This window comes from Anastrepha obliqua, chromosome 4 (genome assembly GCF_027943255.1).
Source record: "Anastrepha obliqua isolate idAnaObli1 chromosome 4, idAnaObli1_1.0, whole genome shotgun sequence".
NCBI lineage: Eukaryota > Metazoa > Arthropoda > Insecta > Diptera > Tephritidae > Anastrepha > Anastrepha obliqua.
Window position 1 is genome coordinate 93,568,969 of NC_072895.1, and position 26,282 is coordinate 93,595,250.

Here is a 26,282-nt window from a genome sequence, read left to right on the forward strand (position 1 = left end):
TTAGCTCTTTAAGTGGAATAGTTATTTATAATTGTTACTCTTTTAATAATATAAATAAATAAATAAATAAATAATTAGTATTTCTGTTTTATAGGCCTATTTTTTTCAATTTAAAAACTGTAACAAATGTTAAAACTTCATTTGAATATCTGCATTAAAAAAATTCACTTCTGTCAACTTTTTAAATTGTAGTGTAAACGCAAATAAAAATAAAAATAATACATTTTTCTTTATTACCAGTTTATGAGTCTTAATAAAAGTGTTAATTTTGTGTTATATCTGAATATGGTGATGCACTGCACACCTCTGGCTTTATTGCAAAGCCTTCGTAGGACAAACATGTATGATACATATGAACGTCAAAAAAGATGACACTAATAACATGTTCTTGAAAATACATTTTATATTTATCTTTGACTAACGTGAATCTTCCGTGATTTATATTTTTTTATTTTGTATAACTCATGATCTATTTTGCTCTGTTCCGTCTATCTGTTTGCCACCCAATAATGAACTTATTATATTATTAATTTCTAGCAGCATCGCGCAGACAAGAGAGCGAGTGGAGAAGGCATTGATAGTCGCAGTATTCCCAGATCGTCGTAGTGATTTTAATTACAACAGGGTGATTTTAATGTCTCAACAGATTTTCAACACCTCCTTCCGGTTGTCACAATGCTAGCGCTGGACGACTTTACTTGATGTGAAGCATGTTTTTCTAACAGATGTATGTAGTATCATTGGGTATATTCAGAAACGCATTATAAATGCGCAGTAATTGCAGCGCTAGCAACACTGCCAATGTGACAAGTGATGCAATTGATAGATTTGTTAACGATTTGCAAAAAGATTTGTTGCATTTATGAACGCGTTTTACACTAAAATGGAAGTATTATTGAGTTTAGTTGTTGACGATATATTTGAAGTAAAAAGTGATAGGGTTTTGCTAAATTTAAGAAAAAAAAGACCTGTAAAGCTAAAAAGAAGATCACATATAGTAAGATGTTCATTAAAACGAAAAATTTCGAAAAATAAATATTTTTTTCCTAGTCGCTAATACTTTTTAATTTATTGTGATTGGTATTCATTACTTTTCCAATTTCAAAAAAAAAAAAACAAAAAAAATACAATCTTTTTTTGAAACAATTAGAAAATTTTGCCCGTCTATTTTCAAATCTTTATTCACTTTTTTTATTTCTTCCGCCACCTTATTCCACAAAACACTCTTTTTCCTCCTCCCTGAAGCAAATTCTCTTTCCATGCTCAGTCGGACTCTGAGAAGCAACTTTACTTCCGATGTACTTAGATAATCGCTAAAATCAAGAAAAATGTAATAAAATATTGTTTTAATGACGTATATTTAATATATACTTGCATTAAAAGCTAAAAAAATTAGTTTTATACTCACTTTTCATCAGACATCATATTAGCGTAATCAGCGGCAGTATTAAAATTTTTCCTGCAAATAATGCGTGACGTTTGATACAAAAATGGCGTTTTGGAACGCGATGCATTTGCAGTACTGCCATATTTGCATTTCTGAACGCATTGCCAACACTGCAAAAGTACGTTGCGCATTATAATGCGTTTCTGAATATACCCATTTACTATGCTCTCCTCTCTTCCTCTGCCCTAAGCACTTTGCAATTTTTTTGTTAATTATATGCTGCATTTGTTGCTATTTTGTACAACCTCTGCACTTTTCATTACTGCTTGTCAAATGACAACAAATGACACAGCCGAGCGTCATTTCCTAACCTTTAATGGCTGCAATCGAAAAGTTGCCATATCAATGTTAATTCACGCAAATGTCAATTATTTTCATATTTCTTTATTTAATTTTCTTTAGACACTGTTTATGCATATATCTATTATATTTACTTAAATACAACAATTATAATAATAAACACAGTAATTTTTAAGTAATAATCAGAATTAATAATTAGTAGTATAATAAATTGTTTGCAATGAATTTTGTTTTTTTGTTTTTCTTTTCACTTCAAAACGAAAAATAGAGAATTGTATGAAATAATAAGATTTGTAATGCTTGCACATACATTTCATATTAATAAGTTTTATGTAAATTTTATTGGTTTCTTTAGTTTTTGGATATAATTTTGTTTTTAAGTTACTTTGACTGGTTTCTTAAGTGTATGCTTTTAATCCATACAGTTAGTAGTAGTATGACCTTTCATGTTTTTTTTGAGATTTTTAGTACTTTTGCAATAAGTAGGTATACAATAGTAGTATTATTTTAATATAGTAGCTGCATATTTTTCCACTTACATACATGTTTTGTCAACATTCACTTATTATTTATTAGTAGTACGACTTTTTATATAATTTTCATGTTTTTACTAATATTTAATTTTTATATGTAAACATTTAAGCAAAGCATGGCAGTCAAAAGGTTTATAACAAACGTGTTCACTTTTTGTAAACCTCACATTTGACCGCTAGCTTTCACTATTTTCTCTGGTTTTCCACGCGCTTATGCAATTAATTCGCTAGCAAATGAGGCGCAAATTTTGCCCAATAGCCACATTATTCAGTTGCGGCCATATACCGAACAAAAAACGTATTATCAATAAATTAAACTTGCTAACAATTCAGAAATTTATATTTTAAATGCCTGTAATTTTAAAAGAAATTTTATTTTCATTTGTAATTTTGCTAAAAACAAATTTTTTTCAAGATTAACGGATTTGTATTGCATTAATATTCAACAAACGTGTGTTTTTGAAATTAACAAAAGATATAATTTTGAGTCTTCATGAGCCCGAGGAAGAGTCGAAATTATTCTTTTACATAAAATATGAAACACGTATTTTTTTGTTATTTAATTTGGACATTTTTGTTTTTTGTTCGGCATTTTTAATGTGAAAAAAGGCAAAACTGGCGCTGTCTTTCATTTAAGGTGCCGACGAATATTGCAAAAGTACGCTTCTTACCTAATTAAGTTTTATTTTTACACTTTAAAAGTTTTGCAGAATTTCCACTTGAAATTTGTAACAAATTTAAATTTGACTGCTTTTTCAAAGTGCGTTTAACATGTTTCAACACCACTGCTTTTCAAGGTTTACTTTAAATTTCCTTTAATTTCTTTTTATGAATTTTATTTAATTTTTTTATTTTTTTTTTTTTATTTTTATTTTTTTTTTTATTTTACATTAATAATTTTTGTACGCAGAATTTCTCATATTTTTATTTTGTAATAATAGTAGCTATGCGCTGACTTCACTTTTTTGTTATATTTTTTTTTTCAATTTTTTCACGATTCGCTGTAGCATATCTTATGTTTTTTTTTGTTTTTTGTTAGTCACTGTTGCCATACAGTTAATCTCAAATTATTTCAGATATGTTTACAATATAAATTTGCTGCTTCTTTGATATAGTGAAATTGAAAAAATGTTCTTTTAGACGCGTAATGCGTACAATGTTAGTCAATTCTTAATGTTTTAGTTATGAATGTCGAAGCAGCCAAGCTAGTACTGTACACATATCTAAAATAGTACACTTTTAATTAATGTGTGAAACAAATTTTTAAAACTTCGAGTAAAAATATTAAGTATTGTTGCCAGAGAAGGGAAAACACCTAACATAGAAAATCATACTATTGTTTTATATAAAGGTTAACATGTAAAAATATGCATAATAAACATTTACATAGACACAACTTGTACTTGTAAAAATATGAAAATTAGAGTACCTGTAAAAGAAATCTTAAAAGATGCTAATTTTTTGTACATTTGATTTTTTCAAGTTAGTTTTTTTTTAAGGATATTATGCATTTAAATGCTTTTCAAACCAAGTAGCCACTTAGTTCCATTGTCAATTCATGCAATTTTTGAACAAACTGTTTCCAATTCTCATTTTACAAAACGTGTTTTTTGTTTGTTTTTTGTTGGGCGACTTTTTGGTTATCTTTTTTCAAACGATTTTATTTTGCCATTTTTGCTTGTACTGTAAGATTATAAATTTTTATTAATACTGTGCGCGCTGCTCACAAAAAATATTATATTTATTAAATACTTATATGTATATTACAAAAAATCATAAGTGGCACATCTTTCTTAATTAAAAATAATATATACAACGCTATACAGCGTCCATAGCCCGCGAAATCATACAAACATACTTATTACAATTAACAAAACAATAGAATTAATATGCATATACATATATATATATATATATATATTGTTTAGACGCTGCCACCACAGCTTAAGACGCAAGTTTTACCGCAACATATTTATTTACAACTTAAACTTAATTCTCAACTCAGACAAAAATGCTTAAACTATTTTAAAAAATGTACATTAAACACAATTTGTGTATTATAATTTATTTTTAAACATATGTGTATAAGGTACCTAAAATAATGATACAACGCATTTGAAAATTTAAGATTAAAAAATTCATTTATGCGCACAGACAGTGGAGACTTTTCCCATGAGACGGATTTGATATCCGAACTACAGCTGAAACGGCGCATAAAGCCGTTAGTTGGTTGGTTAGTATCTCACAACATGGCATTAACTTTTCATAATAAAGCAAATACACCATTCATAGGCGTTAACAGATAAAGTCATTGTAAAAAAATCACAAACATTTGAGCTTAAAAAAAGTAATTTGTGCCTCTTTCGAAACGTAGTTTAAGAATAATTAAAATTTAATGAATTGCAAATTGAATATGAAAATAATGATAACAAAATCAACTTAATTATTTAACTTCCCTAAGTGCCAAAATAAAATTGTCGATCCATACAAAACATAATTAAATTAAAACAGCAAACGCCCATAGTCGTTTTGTTGTGCTGTGGGTCGTGCCTGCTGCAGCGCGTAATGTAATGGCGTTTGTAGTTGTTTTTGTTCTTTAAGTTTCTTTTTTTTCTCCTTCTTTTGCTGCTTCAATCTTTGCTTGTTGATTTTTTCCTGTTCCTTCGCTATTATGGCATCGTCGCTAAGATGCCATTGCTCGAATTGTCCTGTTAATGTGCCACCAGCGTTTGTAGTCTGATGCTGCTGCTGCTGCTGCTGCTGCTGTTTTTGTTGATTGTAAGTATTGTAATTGTAGCTGTAATTATTGTAATTGTATTGGTTGTAGTTGCTGTAGTTGTAGCTGGAATTATAGCAATCGTAGAGATCGTCGAAATCCCCGATGCCATTGCCATCATAATCGTAGCTGTCTGAATTCATCATATCAGCTTCCACCTCGTAACCGTAAACGTAGCCATTATCGAATTGTTTTTGGAATCGACCCTCCAAATGTCAGACTTGTTGTTTATGTCGGCCGCCGCACACGCCACATGATACTCCCAGCCAATGGCAGGCACGCAGCGGCGGATAACACCAAAGGCAGGGTACGAGCAATGATAACAGTGTCAGCCCGAGCCAACTATGTGAAAGAAAGAATTGTTTCATTGAATTGATTTCAAATTTGATCAATTCACAATTTATTTCTATGCTGCACGGACTTACCGCTTAATGCATCCCCCTTCGTCGACGCACTCACATGGATGTTGTGGCGTTTCACCCTCAGCATCGCTCATACAATGATATATCATGCAACGCGCACAGCCCATTCCGGAAATGCACTCGAGTGCCGAACGAAACCGATCGGGTGCAAATTCACAGGCACCCTTCCGATTCCATTCGTCATTGTAAAGTTCGTGACAGTAGCGACAACGCGCTCGTTGACTTTTCTTGATGATATCCACATTGCTAGTGGGATCTTTGAGTATCACACCGGCGGCGATAGGTGACGACTGAGCAGCAGCAATTGCCTGTGCAGCTTCTAAAGCATTGCGCTTCTTCAACGCACTAATCGATTCACGACGTGCGTTGAGTACCTGCGCACCAGCCGGCTGCTCGACCACCGGATAATTGTAGTCGTGCACCTGTTGGTTGGAAGTTGGGAAACAAAGCGGCGGAAATAGAAACATATTGAAGAAATAGCGAGAATTGGAAAAATATGAAATATTAGACGTGGTAGAGGAGAGCGATAGAGTAGAATTGGAAATGGAAATGGAAAGAAAAGATTAGAATTAATTGGACTGCAGACACACAAACTAAATTCATTACCGCTGTCAGCTGCACGTAGGAGTAATTCTCGCTGGTCGCAATGGCGGTTGGTAGCGACGGCGGTGGCGCTTCAAGTTGACTCGACGAGACGGTGGTGATAGGCGGCGATATGATGGCAGCGCTCACGGCGGTGGTAGTGATCAGGTTGCTCCTATTATTATTGCCACCATTATTGCCGTTACCACCGGCAACTGGAGAGGTCGCAGTGATAGTGGACAGCAATGGTGGCGGTGGTGGCGCTTGCAGGCTGCATGATTTCTCGTTCGATATGTAGTGAATTGTGGCCTTCGGATATTGTGTGACATTACCATCCGTGGTGGATCTATCCAAATCGCTTTTCTGGCTGATGCGCTCACCACGATCGAGACTAATACTTTCTGTTAGTAGAGGGAGACAATTACTTAGTGATTGCAATTAAAAGTTGGACAAATCTTTGGGCTACGTACTCTGACTTTTTTCGCTGCCTTCGGGACTTGAATGTGATTTATGTATGCAATCAGTTTCCACGGGTAGATCTAAGGTCTATTTGAGCAAATAAACAAGAAAGAACTAATTATTTACAATAATCGTTTGCATTTACTGTATTCGAAAACATTCGCATTGTATTTAAATTTATCTCATTTTTTTTAAATTGTCTACACACCATAAAAACGTCGTCTTCACCCACAGAGTCGTATTTGGTGAGGGGTGGACATATTATTGATGGATTCGATTTAGCCAGGCCTAAAAGTAGTAATGGGATGAAGAAATGGCATATATTATTTGCATACAATTAATAAAGTGTACTGAATTGTACGGTAAATCACTGTTGAAACTAAAAAAATTTTCAAAAAAAAAAGGTAAAAAAAAAAATCATAAAAAAGTAATGTATGTGTAAATTATATTAATATATGTATATATTACATTAATATTAAATGGGTACTAGATCTACTATAGGTACATCTTGAGAAATTTTATTCCAAAAATTAGTTTCATTAACAAAAAATCTAGAAATGAAGTCGTTTAACGCAAACGAAAATAGGCGAGAAGGTAAATAAAAAAAGCCATGATGAAGTGTAATATGGGACTCTCAGAGGCTTGTAATGGTTTTTTTTTTTTCAATTTTACAAAATTCTTCGATTTCTTAAGAAATGAATGACCCTCTAAGCGTCTCATGAAAAACACTGAAACATTTTTCTTCTTCTTGTTAGTAAGTACACAAAACTACAATATTTGGGGAGCCAAAAACTTAGACATTTGAATTCATTGATTTTTTATTTTTTATTTTTATTCTAATTGTCACTTACCAAGCACGAATTTATAAGTAGTTTGGAGAATTCGAATTTCGAAATATTATAATTTTGTAGAATTAGAATTTATTTTTGTTTTTATATTATGATAAATATTTCCCAATTATTTCATTGAAGCAGAGTAAGAGAGAGAAAGAAAGAAGCAGTAGTATATGAAATCATACAAAATGCAGTAAGCGAAAGCAGTGAGTTTTTTATGAAAAATACATATTTTAAAAACGAAATTAACAAAAAAAAAAATATATATATACATACATATATAAATATTAGAACTGTATATGTATATATCGTCCCCTTAGTATTAAAATAGCCTATACATTTTTTGATGTTTTGAAATCTCGTTATGTCTGTAAATATTTATTATTTTTTGACTGACGTTTTGACCCACTTTGTGGAACTAGAATTTGACAAAATTTTGACCACATATAAAATCGACGATGGAGAATCCAAAAATTCAATAAAAAATAATAGCCTATGAGCACATAGGCTATTGTTATACTAAGGGGACGATATGTACTAAAATTTAGTATTTTAAATGAAGCATGCACGGAAAAGTCTAGGTTTATACATCCTTCGTGCGTTTTAATTTCAAATAAAGCGTATTTTCTGTGAAAATAAAGGGTGGCCGTATTTTTTATTTTAATTTTGCTGTAGTGGTATTTCTATTCCGTTGATATCATTGACTGTACTATTTTCTAGCACATTTTATTTAGTTAATTAGAACATATCAAATTTTCTTGAAAATTACTGATTTATGGTAAAAGACATGAAACTTAAAAATTGCCATTTTCTCAAAAGCCGGAGCATTTGTGTGCACTTGTACGACATCACTTAAGCTGCAATTAGTAGTGCCGTAGCCACAACGCCATAGCGTAACCATTACCATAGCCGCAACATTACAGCGCGTGGCGATTAGTCATGCCGTAGCAATAAACAGCCGATATTGAAGTAGAATTATGGGGTTTTATACAGTTAGAAGGCCGAAAAAAAGAGAATTTTTCAGAATTTTTTCTGAGAAAACTTTTATATTTATTGATCTAAAAATTTGTACACATATTATGTTATCTTTTAACTTTTAACAGACGTTTTGCGGTGACCACTATGTCTCTGAGCGGGGTCTTCTGAAATTAAATCGCCAAACAGATTTCGTTAAAGTAATGTTAAAACTAGTAAAGGGTGTTTTTTTTAGAGGTTAGGTTTTCAAGATGAAATAAAACGTATATAAAATAATGTTATGGCCAAGAATTTAGCTTTATTATAAAGATAAGGGTTTGCCATTATGTTTTAAAAATGATTTCGGGCAAGTGGCCGCCGCGGCTGGCTCGAATAAATTCTAGCCGAGAGGCCCAATTTTCGACCACTTTTTGCAGCAATTGGGGCCGTATGTCAGCAATAACGCGCCGAATATTCTCTTCCAAGACGTCAATCGTCTCGGGCTTATCTGCGTAGACAAGCGACTTCACATAGCCCCACAAGAAATAGTCCAGCGGTGTTATATCGCACGATCTTGGAGGCCACGCCACAGGTCCACGGCGCGAGATAATGCGCTCACCAAAAGTTTCCTTCAATAAATCGATTGTTGCGTTGGCTGTATGGCATGTAGCGCCGTCTTGTTGGAACCAAAGGTCGTCCACATCAACATCGTCCAATTCAGGCACGAAAAAGTCATTAATCATGGCTCTATAGCGCTCTCCATTGACTGTAACATTATGGCCGGCTTCATTTTTAAATAAATATGGACCAATGATTCCCTCTGCCCATAGAGCACACCAAACAGTGACTTTTTGAGGATGTAACGGCGTCTCAGCAATGGCTTGTGGATTATGTTCACTCCAAATGCGACAATTTTGCTTATTGACATACCCATTCAACCAAAAGTGAGCTTCATCGCTGAACAAAATTTTCTTCGATGCGTCGCGCGAACCGAACCATTATTTTCGTAATAAATTTACACGATTTGCAAACGTTGTTCAGGTGTAAGTCTATTCATTATGAAGTGGCAAACCAAACTGAGCATAAATCAAGTGACAGCTGTCAAAAAGACCATCTACGAAAAAAGTAGTGCCAACTTGAAAATCCAACCTCTAAAAAAAAACACCCTTTAGTTAATCGAAGGAATAAGCAAAATAAATTTCTTTGACAAAATGGCGGTTTCTAAAAACAAAACTATCAATTTTTGACCAATATTTCGGCCTTAAATTGTTTAATAAAAAAATATTAATTTTCTCTTCTTCTTCTTAATTGGCGCTATAACCGTTATAATTTTTTAGATTAAAAAATACTTGTGTTTTTTTGGAAAATTAAAATTTTTTTATTTCGAAATTTATTTTATTGTTTTGTATCTATGCTCGCACTTTACACGTGTAAGAGAATGTTGGGTAAAAAATGGGGTCTCCAACCAAAACTATCCAGTCGTTTCTTTCTCGTGCTAACCGGCGCCAGTTGGACACACCAAGTGAAGCCAAGTCCTTCTCCACCCGATCTTTCCAACGCAGAGGAGGCCTTCCTCTTCCTCTGCTAGGTACCGCATCAAATACTTTCAGAGCTGGACCATTTGTATCCATTCGGATGACATGACCCAGCCAACGTAGCCACTGGATCTTTATTCGCTGAGCTATGTCTATGTCGTCGTAAAGCTCATACAGCACATCGTTCGATCAATTGCTAAAAAATATATTTAAGAAGCTCGTGTTAAAATTTGAGACCAATCGGTTTAGCCGTTTTCGATCGATCTACCTAGCCTTTGAAAATACCATTTTGAGAAAAACGCGTTTAAAGTTTGAAAAGCACTGAGTTTAAGTCGGAAACGCCTTTTCAAATTTGCGTGTAACTTCGAAACTATTCACCGGAACGATATTCAATTTTCTTTGTGTATTCGTAAATATATGGACATTAAGAAAAAAAAAAAAAAAAAATAGAAAAAAATCGATTTTCTGAAAATTCTAACTGTATATAACCCCTTAATGACAACATTTGCATTTCTTCATAAAGCACGGAAATTTTTCCACTAAGTCAATTCGTTTTTCGTCGTTTATTTCCAATATTCAAATTCGTATCGCAAATATCAAAACAAAATTTGAAGTATTTCGCAGTTGCTTACGGTTACGGGGAAAACCCAAAATTCAAAAAATTCAATAGATGTATACGGCTACGGTTATGACTATGACGCTAAGGTGCGGCACGCTATAGTTTAAAGTGATACCCATTTATTTGAGCAGAACAGGTAATTGCTATGGTTATGGCATCACTAATTGCCGCTTTAGCCATCGGCGCTGACTCTTAATTCGCTACATCTCATATCTGTCTGCGTACAGAATCTTACTTTGGAAAACTTCAACGGTCCTTGAACGGTTGTTGCAACAGCATTGCTTGGGGAATGATGCTGGAGTGCTAGTCTTTGGCTAGCTATCAATCCGGCTGGTTCCGTTAACGTAGAACCGACAGCCGTGCGAACTAACCGCCAAGAGCCGTCGCATCAGTTGTTGTTATCGTTCAAGCTTTTGTCCCATACAATGGCACGCGCCTGATGGGAGACTTATAAACTACCTGCAAATAACTGCTAAAATAACAGTTAATTTTATTATGTCGATAAGCATATTTTTATTCGCTCAAAATTTGGCTAAACTCTCGGGCCAATATATTTTATTTAATAGTTAGCTGGCTGATGAGCCTTTTTAAAATTGTGGTTATGTCGAAGCTCAAGTAAAGTAAAGTGCGATTTATTAAGGGGGGGGGTAACGTTTTTAAATTTTTTTTTTGCATTTTTTTTTATTTGATTTTTTAAATGAAGAACCTTTCAAGAATATTCTGTGAAAATTTTAGATGAATCGGAGCAAACTTACAAAGATACAGCCATGTAAGTGTTGCTACCTACCTGGCTCAACCGCGTTTACCGTTAGCGTTAAAGCGTTTTTCCCACAACTTACGTTTTCAAAGTCGGTGCCCCTCATAACTTTGAAACTACTGCACCGATCCTTTTGAAATTTTGAACACTTTTTCTGTAGATGTTTTACAAGAGCCGAAGAGTTTTTTTCGAATTTGTTGATACTTTTGTTTTTACGGTAACTAATTCACCGATATTTTACGCGAAAATCGTGTTTTTGACTTTAACGTGTTCCCAAAAATCGAAAAATTTTTAATTTCAAAAAACCCTCTCGGCGTTACCCGGAGAAAACGATTATCTAACGAAATAACTTTGGTTTTTTGATTTCAGATGATTTAACACCGAGTTATGAGGGGCACCGCAAAACTACTTTTTTTGAGATGAGTCCGAATAATTTCTGTCATTGCCGTATTTTTAAATATTTTTGGATGAAAATTTCACAAAATATACTTCAAATGCTATAGTTTTATGTAGTAAAAGATTTGACGAATAAATTTTAACTGTGTTATCAAAAAAAAAAAAATCATAAAAATGTGCCTTTTTCCCACTGTAACTTAAAAACCGCTTGGTGGAATTCAATAAAATGTATACTGCTTTTGAAAAACATAAAAAACTCGTGACTGATCGAAGGATTTTTTTTTAATTTAAATTTTTTTTTAACAATTAATTGGCGGTTTTTCTCTTGAAAATCTGAAAAATATTTTCTTAGGCCGTCATATTGTTAGTTTTGAAATAAAAACAAAAAAGCTTCGATCAGATAGAAGATTATCTATTAAAAAAACTAATTTCTCTTGTCCGATTGATTTTAGATGAATCTCCAGGACTTGTGATGATCACCGCAAGGGACTTCTAGGGAAACGGGCTCCACGCACAAACAGCGATAACTTTTACAATTATTAATTTTTTTTTTGTTTTTGAAGTTTTGCTAAAGTCAAGTCGCAACATGATATTATATATTAATGCGATTTTTTTTTATTTTTGTAAAATAAAGCGATTGAATAGCAAAAAAACAAAAATTATTGAAAATCATAATTTTCTCGGGCCTCTGACTACCCCTAACCCCTTAATGACAAGAAATTGTTTATCAACTCGGTTTGTAAAGCTCCCTTCATGCGTGAAATGAGAAAATGCTAAGGTCCGCGTTCGAAGGTCCATAAATGTTCCAAAACTGAATGCATTTGCAAATACAGATATGTCGAATTCATTGTGAAAAATATATATGTAAGTATATACATATGTACATAAACATTAAATACAACAAATGGGGTATGGTGTGAATGAATATGGAAATATGTACGAAAGTAAAATTGTTAATTGAGGAAAATTGCGGAAATCAAGCATTAACAACACAGTTCCAGAAGAAGAAAATAAATGAAGAGGAAAGAAAAAGAAAACAGTTCAGAAAAAAACTTGCACATACGCGCGCACACACACACACATATGTATATACAAACAAACAATGGAAAACAGGCAAGCATTGCAAACAAGACAGTGTGCCTGCCTTTATGATCTCTATTGTTGTTGTTGTTTGAACTGCAGCTGCTTCTCCACATACATACAGATGTAGAAATTACAATTGCATTGCGCCAGCGAGTGATAATTACCATCAATTAATTCATTGTAGGCGCGCAATACGCCTTTGTCGAAGGCGCGCGCATCGGCAGCCGTTTGAAAAGTGAGACCATTGCGTTGTTTACCAGCACGCCAGTGATGAAATGTGGGCATCACTTTGTAATACTTCAGATCACGATTTATGACACAGCTTAAAATTACCTAAAAGGCAAGCATGGTAAATGGGGTTATTAAAAAGTTGATAATATTGACAGTTATTAGCGGCAGTAATGAAGTCAATAAATTACGGTAATTGATTATTGAATTTAGCGATGAAGAAGTAAAAAACAGATTTGAAAAAATTAATATAATTTCTATATTTAAGTTTCCAATTTTGATTTTTACTCGTATTACCATAAATATTTTTTAGTTTGTATTTCAATTTATTACTCACACTTTGATCAGAGATTCTTTGGCCGTAGATGATGTATTCATGTCCAGCAGCGCCAGGGGATAGCCTAGCACGTTTGCGTATTGAAACATTTGCCAAACCACCCCCAGCGAGTGGTAACCAACCCTCGGTGCTTTCGTCTCTGGTCATAACCTGTGCGCGTACTGTAACTAAGAAGTCGCTGCAAGGATAATAAATGAAAAACGTTAAATTAGAGAAAGGTTTTTGTAAAATATGCATTGCACTTAAATTAATTAAATACTAAATACATAGATACATTTCGATTAAAAAATACATTCGTATAATGTTTGTTTCGTTTAAAAATCTAAGATTCAATAAAAAAAAAATAATTATTAAAAATGTGGTTCGCACTCAAGTGATAGAAACAAGATTGCGCCCATCAGAGAGTGCGTGACGTCGCAATAGCTAAGTTGTGCAGTGTTGTGAACCATTTGCTCTTCGCAATAAATTTAGTGCTTTTTTATACCCAAAATGTGAAAATTTTTAAGTTTGGTGTTTGTTTCTATTTTTTAATTTAACGCTACCGAAACTGTAAGTTAAGGAAAAAACTATATTATTAAGGGGGGGGTAAGGGATAAACGCTAAAAAAAAAACACTTTTTTCATGAATTTATTGTAGCGAAACGGTTCAAGTCAGTTTATTAAAAGTTGTTGCATATTATAAAGTAACATTTCAAGAATATTTGATAAAATTTTCATGTAAAAATATTGCAAAATGAGCGAATGAGAGCACATTTACGTAGACGTCTTTTCAAAAATACATTTTGCAGTAGTCAGCATATCTCAGCGTAGAATCATCTGAAATCAAAAAAATCGATTAATTTAGTTAAAGTATGAGTTAAACTTCCCCCAACGTTTATTTTGACGATTTATTTTCATTTTCAGCCATTTGGTAGTCGTTTGAAGTAAAAAGTGATTTTTGACGAAAAAATGCCGCCATTTTGTAGGTGTAAAACCACCTTAATATAAAAAAAATGGCGAAAAAAAACGTTGGGAGGAGGTTTTTTATATGTAAAATATGTGTGCAAAATTTCAAAAGGATCGGTTGAGTAGTTTTCAAATGCCAATGACTACGCACTTTTAAAAAAAAGGTTCGAGAAAACCGCGTTTAAAGTTTGTAACGGACTACGCGCGCAACTGCTGCGTCTCGGCAGATGTTTGAGGCGGCTCGGCTTTATGCTCTATAACTTAAAAAGTTTTGCTCGGATTGACTTAAAATTTTAACCCGGTATTTTTGAAATGTTTTACTACAATAACATGCAAAAAAAAAAAATCGATTTTTATCCCTTACCCCCCCCCCCCCCCCCCCCCCCTTAAACAAATGAAGGTTAAAAAGGTCACTCTGAGAAGATTTAGGTGTTAATGAAAATCTGTTGGTTCTTATAAAATTTGGTATTTTGCAAGTGCAAATTTAATTTTTTGCTCCTTTTAAGGTTATGTTCGAATATTAAATCTTCTGCTCCCAACTCTTCTTAACATTGAACACCTTTTTACACATTTTAAATAGCGTTTGCTTTACTGAATGCGAATTAAAACCATAGAGGTTTAATCGTTTCTTTCGGTCCTCAATCCTTAGTGGGACATAGGGCATCAAGAGGTGTATTCATAGTAAGAAAAGCAACAAAATATCAGAAAATACTTAAGAAGCCTAACGACATTTTTATAAAAAGAGTACTTTATCTTCTTACATAACCAGAAATATAGCAAAAAGTCGTTCTCCCAATAAAAGAGCTTCTCTTAACAAAAAACTCATAAATTAAATTGTACATAAGCATAACAAATTTATTTAAAAAAAACTCTCATTTTAAAGACAATTTGTCACGCATACAAAGTTCTTTAAGTAATTCAATAAAAATTTGGTATTTTATTTTCTTTAAATGGCCACTTTAGAGCGTTTTTATATCCAAAGCTAGTCAACACTGCAGTATCGAGAGAGAGGTTTGACTGCTAGAAGGAGAACAGCAACAATACGACCAGCTGTTAAAACAAAGTAAAGCTAAATGAAACTGAGTGAATTATTTAATTAAATTAAAAAAAATGTATATTTTACAAAATTATAAACATTACATTTGAATTAGAACAGGCTAGAAAAATGTCATGAAGAAAAACCGAAAACTCCGAGACTAAATAACAAAAAAATGCTAAATCAAGTTACAAAATGGTAATCTGGTCATACTGGTGCTAATACGACGTCACTCATTGTCAAATTTGCTGAGAGCAAAGTAACGGGACCACGATAGGCGCCATCTCATTATTCTTCCCATCATATATTCCCACTGCTATGTTCCCACGGCACGTAATTCGCTCTCTCAAGCAATTCACGATTTACCCTGTTTTTACGGTGCATTCATAATTCAATTTGGCAGCTATCTCTCTTGTTCTTGGCTATTATTATTATTCGTTAAGATTATCGCTGATGAAGAAAAACGAAATTTAATGCTAAAATGTTACTTAATTTATTCCTTCCATTAGCCAGCAATGAGAGAAAGTGCCAGCAGGCCTGCAAAACTGCGGCTATTCGAATATTAGGCGGGAAATTAAATGAGCTGGGTGGCTGTCGGAAAAACAGCCACATACAGCAATACTATTAGAAATAGCAGAGGCTTTGAAGAAACTAGCGTACAATTTGATCAGCAAACTTTTCGACTTATCTTTTTTGCTTCCATTATTGAAATTTAACTCTCTCTGGTTATTACTCAACATTTGTTAATTTTATTTTGATTTAATCTTTCGCCTTTGTGTGACAACTACTTTCGATAAATTTCCGATAAAAATTAGGGATGACAATGATTTGTGATTGAGTCTGAATTACTTACAAATGAAGAAATTCGCTTTTAAAATTTTGTATGGCGAATTACGTAGTTCGAAATGTGATTGGTAAGTGAATTAGGAATAAGACAGCGAATTACGTGCCGAGGGAACATAGCAATAATTCCAAGGCGGAAGCGAAACCATCTCCATGCCCCTTGACTCCATGCCATCAAGAGTCGTACTTGAAAAGAGATACAGTGTAGTGCTACCAGAGGCTCAGTTGTGGGAAGACTCAGAAAATGAGCCCGGCAAACACTGTTTTCGCATTTTTACGGATGGCTCCAGGACTGAGCATGGCTCCGGCTCTGGGGTCTACGTGGAATCCAGCGAAACAAAACTGCACTTTGCTCTTGGAATGCATGCATCTGTGTTTCAAGCGGAGGTGTATGCAGTTCAAGAAGCGATGAACTTTGTTGTGGAAAAACGATGGAGAGGCAGATCTATTTGTGTCTGCAGCGACAACCAAGCTGCGCTTATGGACTTAGACAGCCCTCCAACCCCATCAGGGGTAGTCAAATCCTGTAAATCCAGGCTGAACTATGCTAACATGGGTCCCGGGACACGTGGCTATCGCGGGTAACGAGACCTCTGACTCCTTAGCTAAGATGGGCTCTGAGGCCAACTTCTTTGGCCCAGAGCAAGTTTTGCCACTCCCTTCTGCGGCCATCACAGCCACGGTTAGCAAATGGGTAACTACCACCCACAAGCGAGCTTGGCAGGCTGAGAGAGGCTGCAGATGGACAAAACTGATGTTACCTGTCATGTCCGATCGACTGTCGCAAACCCTTCTGTCATTAAGCAGAGGGGAGTCCAGACGGCTGGTTGGACTGATGACGGGCCACTTTCTGTGGGCAAAGCACATGGAAAGGTTGGGCATCTCAGACAGTGTGCTCTGCCCAGCTTGTGAAGAGGAGGATGAGACGGCGGACCACTTCCTGTGTGTCTCCCCCGCCTTCGCTCGAATCAGGTTTGAGGTCTTTGGCACTGATGTGTTAAGAAGCGAGCATCCTGGCTCCTTGGTACCACAAGATCTACTCAGATTTATTCGGAGATCGGGTAAATTTAAAAAAAATTAAATGGGAATCCAAGTGTAGTACAATGGACTAAATTAATGTCTGAGTGCTGCACTTGCTAGTTGTCCCGACAAAAACAAAAAAAAAATCTACTGCTATCGAGAGATGATTAACGATTTTTTATGGCCGGAATTGGATGGTATTGATCTGAACAACGTTTATTTTAATTAAGACGGCGCTACGTGCCACACAAACAACGAAACCATTGATCTTTTACGGGAAAACTTTCCGGACCGTGTTATCTCCAGAAGAGGTGATCACAATTGACCACCGAGATCTTGTGATTTAACACCTTGTGACTTTTCTTTGGGGCCAGGTGAAAGATTCAAGACCTCTAAGATGGAATTCATGAGGCTATCGAGGACATAGGGCAGCCGCTTAGCAATTCGGTTATGGAAAATTTCATGAAAAGGATATTGTCCTGTAAGCGTGGTCGTGGTGGTCATTTGCCTGATGTTATTTCCCACTATTAACGGCATACCTTCTTTCCTCTTTATAAAATAAACATCCGATCATCTATATTAAAATTTTAAAATTAAATTCTTTGAATATCAAAATAACACCTCTTATTGGAAAACCCTTTAGTTAGACCGACCCGAAGGCTTTTCCTACAAACTGGTCTGGAAACTGAAGCAACTGGCCTACTAACTACACAAAAGCTAATTGTTATCACTCAGAAGGAAAAAACGAGAAGCCGAAATACGGAGTGCGAGGAGCTTGAGATGCCGGCCAATGTAAAAAAAGCCCGAAAACTCTACCGGAAAGTTCAGCGGGTTACAGAAGGTTTCAATGCCGAGGCGTTTTCCTGTAAGATCAAAGACGGCAATCTGGTGACTGACATCCGGAGCGACTGAAATTATAGAGAGAACACTTATGAAACCTGCTAAATAGTGACATCTGAGCATGTCACAGAGAATGTGAAGATCCCGATACCCCAATCGTTGACGACGGAATTTTCGTTCCGCTACCCGATCATGACGAGGTGAGAATAGCGAGATCGCGACTAAAGAACAACAGAGCCGCGGGAGCCAACGGACTGCCGGCGGAGCTATTCAAACATGGCGACGAGGAGCTGGTAAGGTGCATACATCAGCTCCTAAATATATAAAATATGGTCGGATGAAAGCATCGGATCCAGCCGATTGCAATTCAAGTGTGCTCTGCCCATTCCATAAGAAGGGTGATTCTGCAATCTGTGCCAATTACCGCGTGATTAGTCTTCGAAATATCGCCTATAAGTTTCTAGCATGCGTATTGTGTGAAAGGTTGAACCCCACCATAAACCAACCCTTATCAGTGTGACTTTAGACTTGGAAAATCCACCAACGATCAGATATTCACAATACGCCAAGTCTTTGGGAAATGCCCTTGAAAGGAGAATCGACACACACCATCTTTTTGTCGATTTCAAAGCTGCATTCGGCAGTACGAAAAGGAGTTGCCTATAAAGCCGTGATGTCTAAATTTGGTATCCCCGCAAAATTAATACGGCAAAATGACGTTGCTCAGTCGTTACCAGTAGCGTCGTCAGAATTGGGAAGCAGCTCTTTGAGCCGTTTGATATCATACGAGGATTCAAACAGGGTGACTCGCTGTCGTCTGACTTCTTTAACTTGATGCTGGAAAAGATCGTGCGAGCCGCAGAACTCAATCGCTCAGGCACAATTTTTTAAAAGAGCCTACAATTGTTGATGTATGCCGATGATGGACTCGATAAGGAAGCAAAGCGAATAGGTCTTATGGTGAGCGAGGACAAAACGAAGTACCTCCTGTCATCAAACAAATAGTCGGCGCACTCGCGTATCGACACACACGTCAGTGATTGACAGCTATGGTTTTTAGGTTCTAAGAGACTTCGTTTATTTGGGAACTAGCATTAATACCGATAGCAATGTCAGGCTTGAAATCCAAAGAATCTCTCTTGCCCACAAATGCTACTTTGGATCCTCTCTCGACGAACAAAACTAACACTCTACAAGGCTCTCACCCTGCCCGTCCTAACGAATGGCGCAGAAGCTTGGGCGATCACAACATTCGATGAGGCACTTACAGTTGTATTGGCCTCTGGTGACGGCCAAGCATTGTTTGACAAGAACTTTATATGTGTGCGTGTCGGGTGCTTGACGCTAATATCTAAAATTTTTGATTTTTACCGACAACAAGTATGTGTGACACGACGCCACCCGACTGCACTAACACATACAAAGCGCAGTCAAGCATGCTGTATCGTCACCAGAGGCCATATGTCTCTTCCGCAGCAGCAGCTAGTTTTTAAACACAAGTTTGTGTACATATAATTTAAGCTATAGTCGTGCTCAATTTCAGCTCATTCCGCTCATCGGTTTAACACTTATGACAGCTGTCCTTCAAAATATCATCGGCCAGTGTACGAGTAACCGGTCGGATTAGACTGTGCCCAGAGCAACCAGCATTGCCTTTAGAAACAGGATGTTGAAAAAATAAAATAACAATAACAAATACACTAACATTGGCATCTGGTGTAAATCTGCCACGGTGACATTTACCATACATACACACATACATACATACGTACATCCAGATACATATATATAAGTATTTATATAAAACCAGCAGGCGAACAGGTTAATGCCAGGCATTCATCACACAAGCACGAAGTACTTTTCTAGAATTAATATAAACGCAACAAATAATTAAAGCAAGGCCCTTTTGAGCGCTTTAAACCCACAGCTGCTGTTAAAAATAACGTCGTTGTTGCATGGCAAGAAATTATATCTAGACAGCCTTCAACAAATGCAAACAGCAGCACATTTTTTTTATTGCAAGTATGTCCTTCATTGGTTGCATGAAACATTTGCAAATACATATCCATATACGTGCGTATGTATGTATGTGTAAAATATTGACGAAAAAAGGTAGACACAAACAGGTGGCAGCGCAGTTTGCTGCAGCCAAACCAGTTCCTGGCAAATGTCAAGGGGAAGAGCTGTTCCAATTGGAGTTTTGGAGTATGCGCTTAAATTCAAATATACACGTATATATGTATGTATGTATGTATGTATGTATGCTTTTGAGTGTGTTCGTGTCTGTGCGACTTCCTGTCGCTTTCGTGCGTCCTGCACAAACTCAAATTACATTATGTGTACAACTTCAAAACTCTCAAAGGCACAAACATTTCACATGCATACACAGGAAACTTTGAGCGCGTTTGGAGAGAGAACGGAAGGGAGAGTTTGATATGCGCAGCAACCAAATACATATTCGTACGTAATAAATTGCTATAACTTTATGAATGGAGTTTTTTGTGATTATATACTGAGTAACGAAAAAATAGGTTTGGCTTTGGCAATGGCATTGGCAGTGGTCGCTCCTCAGTGGCATTTGACTAGCTCAGCGCTTGAAAATCTTCCTCTTCTCCTTATGGCGCTGCTGCTGCTGCTGCTGCTGCTGCTACTGCTGCTGCTGCTTTTTCAACATTTCTTTACTGCCATTTCAAGGATTTTCATAACGTTGCTTCTATGTAACTTCAATGCAGCCATGTTCTGTGTTCGCTGAATGAAATGGGAAATTTGAAAGTGGTGGTTATGAATGGCGAGAAATGTGATGGAATGGAAGCTTGGGCGCAAGTGAAGCAGATACATATATACTTATGTATATGTGCATAGTATGTATGTGTATATACGAAATTTGTGCATAGATGGATTGAATGAAATTCGCTCTAATTTTCTGTCGGCGAAATTTGTCCAAGCCGTTATAGCCTTTGCAGCAACGAAATCAACAGAGGATAAATTTTGTTTTTGGTTTTATTATTGTTAAGGGGTTAGAGGTAGTCAGAGGCCCGAAAAAATTATGATTTTCAATAATTTTTTTTTTTTTGCTAGTCAAAATATACAAAAAATATACAAAGCAAATATTTACAAAAATAAAAGCATAACATCATGTTCGACTTGACTTAAGCAAAATTTCAACGAAAAAAATTAATAATTTATAAAAGTTATCGCTGTTTGTGTGGAGCCCGTTTCTCCAGAAGCCCCTTGCGGTGATCATCATGGTGATCTATCTAAAATCAATCGGACAAGAGAAATTAGTTTTATTACGAGATAATCTTATGCCAGATCGAAGCTTTTTTTTCAAAATTAACAATATGGCGGCCGCAGAAAATATTTTTCAGATTTCCAAGTAAAAAACCGACAATTGATTGTTTCAAAAAAATCAAAATTTTTGAAAAAAAAAATCCTTCGCTCAGTCACGAGTTTTTATGTTTTTCAAAAGCAGTATACATTTTATTGAATTCCACCAAGCGGTTCTTAAGTTACAGTGATCACCAGTTCAAGAAACATAGTTTTGAGAAAAACGCATTTGAAATTTTTCTATCGCGCACCGGAGCGCCCAAGCGCCCTTTGTTAATTGTTGAATAACTTGAAAAGTATTTGTCGAATTCACTTCAAATGTTCACACAATATTTCAATCAATCCAATTTTTTGACAATTCTGACTACCCCTAACCCCTTAATATTTGTTTTATGTAAAGATAAGTAACATCAAGAATGATGGAAAGAAGATTGCGCCCATCAGAGAGTACGTGACGTCACGTTTTTCCGAGTTGTTCAGTATTACGAACCATTTGCTCTTCGCAATAAATTTAGTGCTTTTTTATACCGAAAATGTGAAAATTTTGAAGTTTCGTGTTTGTTTCTTTTTTTTTTTTAATTTAAAGCTACCGAAACTTTAAGTTTAAAAAAAAACTGTATTATTATACAAAAGAAGGTTAAAAAAGGCCACTCTGAGAAGATATTAGTGCTAATGAAAATTAGTTGGTTCTTATAAAATTCGATATTTTGAAAGTGTGAATTTAATTTTTTGCTCCTTTTAAGGTTATGCAAGAATATTAAAAAATATCCCTCTCTCAACTCTTTTTAAGATTGAAAACCTTTTTACACATTTTAAAAGGCGTTTGAATTTACTGAATGCGGATTAAAACCATAGAGGTATAATCGTTTCTTCCGGCCATCAATCCTTAGTGGGACATAGCGTATCAAGAGATGTATTTATTGTAAAAATAAGCCACAAAATACCAGAAAATACTAAAGAAACCATACTGACATTTTTACAAAAAGAGTACCTTATCTAGTTACATAACCTCAAATATAGCAAATAAGTCGTTCCCTTAACAAAAGAGTCTAGATTAACAAAAAAACTCATAAATTGAATTGTACATAAGCATAACACGTTCATTTAAAAAACGCACATTCTAAAGACAATTTGTCACGCATACAAAGTTCTTTACGTGATTTAATAAAAACTGGGGGTTTTATTTTCTTTAAATGGGCATTTTAGTGCGTTTTTATATCCAAAGCTAGGCAACACTGCACTAACGAGAGAGAGGTTTGACTGCTGGAAGGAGAAGAACAGCAACAATAATCGCAATTGCGCGCAATGCGACCAGCTGTTAAAACAAAGTAAAGTTAAATAAAACTGAGTGATTTATTTAACTAATTATTAAAAAATGTATATTTTACAACATTATAAACATTACATTTTAATTAGAACAGGCTAGAAAAATGTCATGAAGAAAGAACTAAAACTCCGAGACTAAATAACAAAGAAATGCTAAACCAAGTTACGAAAATGGTAATCTGGCCATACTGGAGCTAAAATCACGTAACTCGTTGTCAAATTCGCTGAGACCAAAGTAACGGGACCACGATAGGCGCCATCTCATTATTCTTTCCATCATGGAGTAACATAAGACTTTGGATACCACAGTAAAAGAGAGGCACTGCAACCTAGAAAATCTTCTGTATTTCGCTAGCTAATTGGGCATTTGTTTTTATTTTATTGATGTATTGTTTTCCACTCTCATTGTTGTTAACGAGTGAATTTATCGTACTACGCTGCTCTCTTTTTTTTTATTTACCAAATTTTTACATCACTACCGTCTGGTAATCTGTCATTCTTGCAAGCAAACGATATACTCTATGCTCCATCCATGAAACACAGCCATATAAGAAAACTGGGGATTCGAGAAGTAAATCAAATAATATTTCGCTTTCCCTTTAGCCAACCCTAATCTGTTATTTCTTTCTTTACGTCTTAAGTGAAGTGAATACCATTTTGATGACTGAGTGTCAAGAAAAACGAACTGTTTTTTTCGTCTACTCCAAGAAAATCAATGTCAATCGATATCTTTAGAAATGAAACGATCGTTGACTGTGGCAACTCCAGAATGTGAATTTCTCTGCACATTACCCAACGTGCGCCACTAATTTAGACATTCAGCTTTAAACAATTTAATACATAAAATAAATTTGCTTCAAATGACTATCACTAAAGCTTAACGCTATTCTTTCTTCTATTCTTCAAAAATATCATGAAAAAGCAGACGTGCATTTATATAAAAAAAACAGCATCTTTATAAAAATACCAAGACCTTTCTTGAATAAAAATCTATCCTCCAAATATAAATTTTACAAGATTTCTTCGCATTCATGACCGATAACATTGGTTATCATTATAGTCAAACCTTTTCAAAAAAGCTAAACATTCTTAAATTTTTAATCAAATTTCCACGGAATTGTAAAAAATTAGACTTTAAGATATTTCTTGCATATGCTTTATATTGATTTGTACACGAGTAATTGTCATGCAAGTACATTACAAATGAAAATATTGATTGATAGTACAGTACGAGTGAGCACAATGAACAATTAATTATGGAAACTGAGTTCTGTTCAATTGTGCATCGATAAAAATGTTAGAAGAAAATCTCTTTAAATGTAAAAAATGCCCCTTTTCCCCTTTTAATAATTTTTGTTGCAAAATAGTCCTAGAATAGCGAAATTACCCACAATCTGTCAACACTATTTGAAACAGGAGATGACATTGGAGATGACAGCTTGCTAAAATAAAAATAAAGAAATAACCAAGTATTTTACAATTTTTTTTTTTCAATCGTGCGCTTTTGTGTTTAATTGCATTATTTTCCCCTCTGCTTGCTAAATGAAATACATTACATTGCAGTTTTTTGTACCTTAAAATGTTTATTCTGCATTATAGATATTTGCAATGGGATATTCGTGCAATAGTGTACATATACATAGCAGGTATGTTATTGTAGAAAAAAAGAGGCGTGTGCCCCTGATAATATTGTCAATGCTAAGCGAACAGCCATTGGAGGTATTGCTCGATTATTGACTATGTGCATGGTCATGTGTGCATGTACATATATAAATTTATATACCATGCTCAGAATGGGCTAGCCTGCTGCTGCTGCTCCGCTTAAAGCCTCATCATGGTCATATACCTAGCCAAATCGACACGCATACATACGTACGTACAAACATGTCTAGAATTGTGAAAGGGGGAAATTATCAATGAAAATTTAGATGCGCAAGTGCATGAATGAAAAAATGTACAAAACTATGTATACATATGTATGTACGTGCAAATATACATATGTGCACATCTCAAGTACAGAGTAATGCAATTTCTAATAAATATTTTGATACATAAATATAAAGCGGAATAAAATTTAATTTATGTAAATAAAGCTTAAGATGGGATAAAATAAAATTATTTAAAAAAAAATTAAAAAACTTGAATAAAAGAGAATGAAATGAAATAAAATATAACGAAATAAGACAAATAAAATTTACAAAAATAAAATGAAATAAACGTAAAATGAAAATAAAATAAATAAAAAATTGTATGCAATAAAAAATTATTCAATTATATAGAAGAAGAAACGTAGAGGAAAGAAACTCCATTCACATGGCAGCCGGTTCTACGTTACGAGAAGGACGCGGGTTTTTCCCGACGAAGGCCCGCCGCCTCAGTTAACTAGCCCTTTCTAGTGTACAGTACCCCAGGAAAGAAACTCCAAATCTGCATTTATTTTTATGAACATTCTCGAAAGTGGCTACCGTTTTAACACACATATGTGGTTGTTGTTGTTGTAGCCGCATAAACACTCCCCTTACATGAACGGGGAATACTGCTGAAGCAACAGTCATTGGCCCAATATAAATCCGGGTCGTTACTGTAATGTACAACTGAATGTCGTGGTCGGATACGATAGCAGCTTAAGTCGACTTGAGATAAAAAAACGTTCTAAATACGAAACGGTTATCATAATTTTCTAACTTTCTATTTATTATCTTTATTTCTAAACTACATTTATAGGAAGAATTTATGTTAAGACTGTTTATTGAAGCATTTTCGACTCACAACTCTGTGCCGTACGACCACAGATAGATATGCATTTTTAAATTTTCAAATTTATATAAAATATAGTAAACACAACTAACATTGAAATGCTATTTACATAGCACATATATTTATTTAATGGAATTTCCCAAAAAATACGACAAATAAAAAAAAATAAAAATTTTACTGACAGCGGTGGGATTCGAACCCACGCCCTTTCGGACTGGTGCCTAAAACCAGCGCCTTAGACCGCTCGGCCACGCTGCCTACAAATAAAACGCTGCCCAATGTCGTTTTTATGCTCAACTATGCAACTATGCCCGACTCGATGGTGAGAACAAAATTTACGCACATATCGCACATATCTATATATCCACACAAACATCGCATTCTGTACATAAGAACGAAGGTCAGAACAAACGTATGCCAGCTCGCAAACAACTATCGTGAATGACAAACTGTGCAAAACACTTCTGACGAAGAAATTCATTCACAATATGCTTTGTGTTGTGCAGAACAAATGAATGAATGAATTTCGCGAAAGGTTGTTGAAGAAAAGCGTGAGCGCCGACTAGTAGCGAGCGTGTGGTATGGCAATCGTGCATGTTTTGCGTATGTATGTATGTGTGGATATGTTTATTTAAATCCATAAGCATTTTTGGGAGTGAAACTATTTGCAAGAAAAATATGCAAATTTCCAATTCAAAATATAAAGAATTTCAAATTAATAAAAATACAAAACAAAAAAAAGCAAAAAAAGAAATTAAATTAAAATAAAAAAAAAAAAAACAAAACAAAATAAATAAATAAAAAACATTTAATCTAAATAAATAAATTCATAAAAAAAATTTAAATTTAAATAAATTAATTAATAAATAAAATAAAAAATAAATAAATAAAAAAATTAAATAAAATATAAAAAAACTTAAAAAAAAAT

General features: G+C 34.8%; 2 protein-coding genes and 1 non-coding gene across 4 annotated transcripts in view; all 3 read right to left on the reverse strand.

The window, feature by feature from the left end:
* Nucleotides 1-860: 860 nt before the first annotated feature.
* Nucleotides 861-1,589, reverse strand: LOC129244286 (uncharacterized). The gene is made up of 3 exons (XM_054881901.1): nucleotides 1,409-1,589; nucleotides 1,187-1,313; nucleotides 861-878 (listed from the first exon to the last, which is right to left on the reverse strand). The coding sequence occupies exons 1-3, from the start codon at nucleotides 1,576-1,578 to the stop codon at nucleotides 861-863; spliced, it is 315 nt and encodes a 104-aa protein (XP_054737876.1). The 5' UTR covers nucleotides 1,579-1,589.
* Nucleotides 1,590-2,097: 508 nt separating this feature from the next.
* Nucleotides 2,098-26,282, reverse strand: part of LOC129243750 (sprouty-related, EVH1 domain-containing protein 2) — a 50,969-nt gene continuing 26,784 nt past the window's right edge. The window contains exons 3-9 of one of the 2 annotated variants that reach the window (XM_054881022.1): nucleotides 13,262-13,439; nucleotides 12,861-13,029; nucleotides 6,728-6,807; nucleotides 6,531-6,606; nucleotides 6,088-6,461; nucleotides 5,482-5,900; nucleotides 2,098-5,398 (exon numbers count right to left, since the gene is read on the reverse strand). In XM_054881022.1, the coding sequence (XP_054736997.1) occupies nucleotides 5,272-5,398; nucleotides 5,482-5,900; nucleotides 6,088-6,461; nucleotides 6,531-6,606; nucleotides 6,728-6,807; nucleotides 12,861-13,029; nucleotides 13,262-13,439 (1,423 nt within the window). In that variant the 3' untranslated portion in view covers nucleotides 2,098-5,271. Of the gene's footprint in view, nucleotides 5,399-5,481; nucleotides 5,901-6,084; nucleotides 6,462-6,530; nucleotides 6,607-6,727; nucleotides 6,808-12,860; nucleotides 13,030-13,261; nucleotides 13,440-26,282 lie in introns of both variants that reach the window. The other variant, XM_054881021.1, reaches the window with a different exon arrangement.
* Nucleotides 25,533-25,612, reverse strand: Trnal-uag (transfer RNA leucine (anticodon UAG)). The gene has a single exon. It is a non-coding gene; the product is annotated as a tRNA-Leu (tRNA).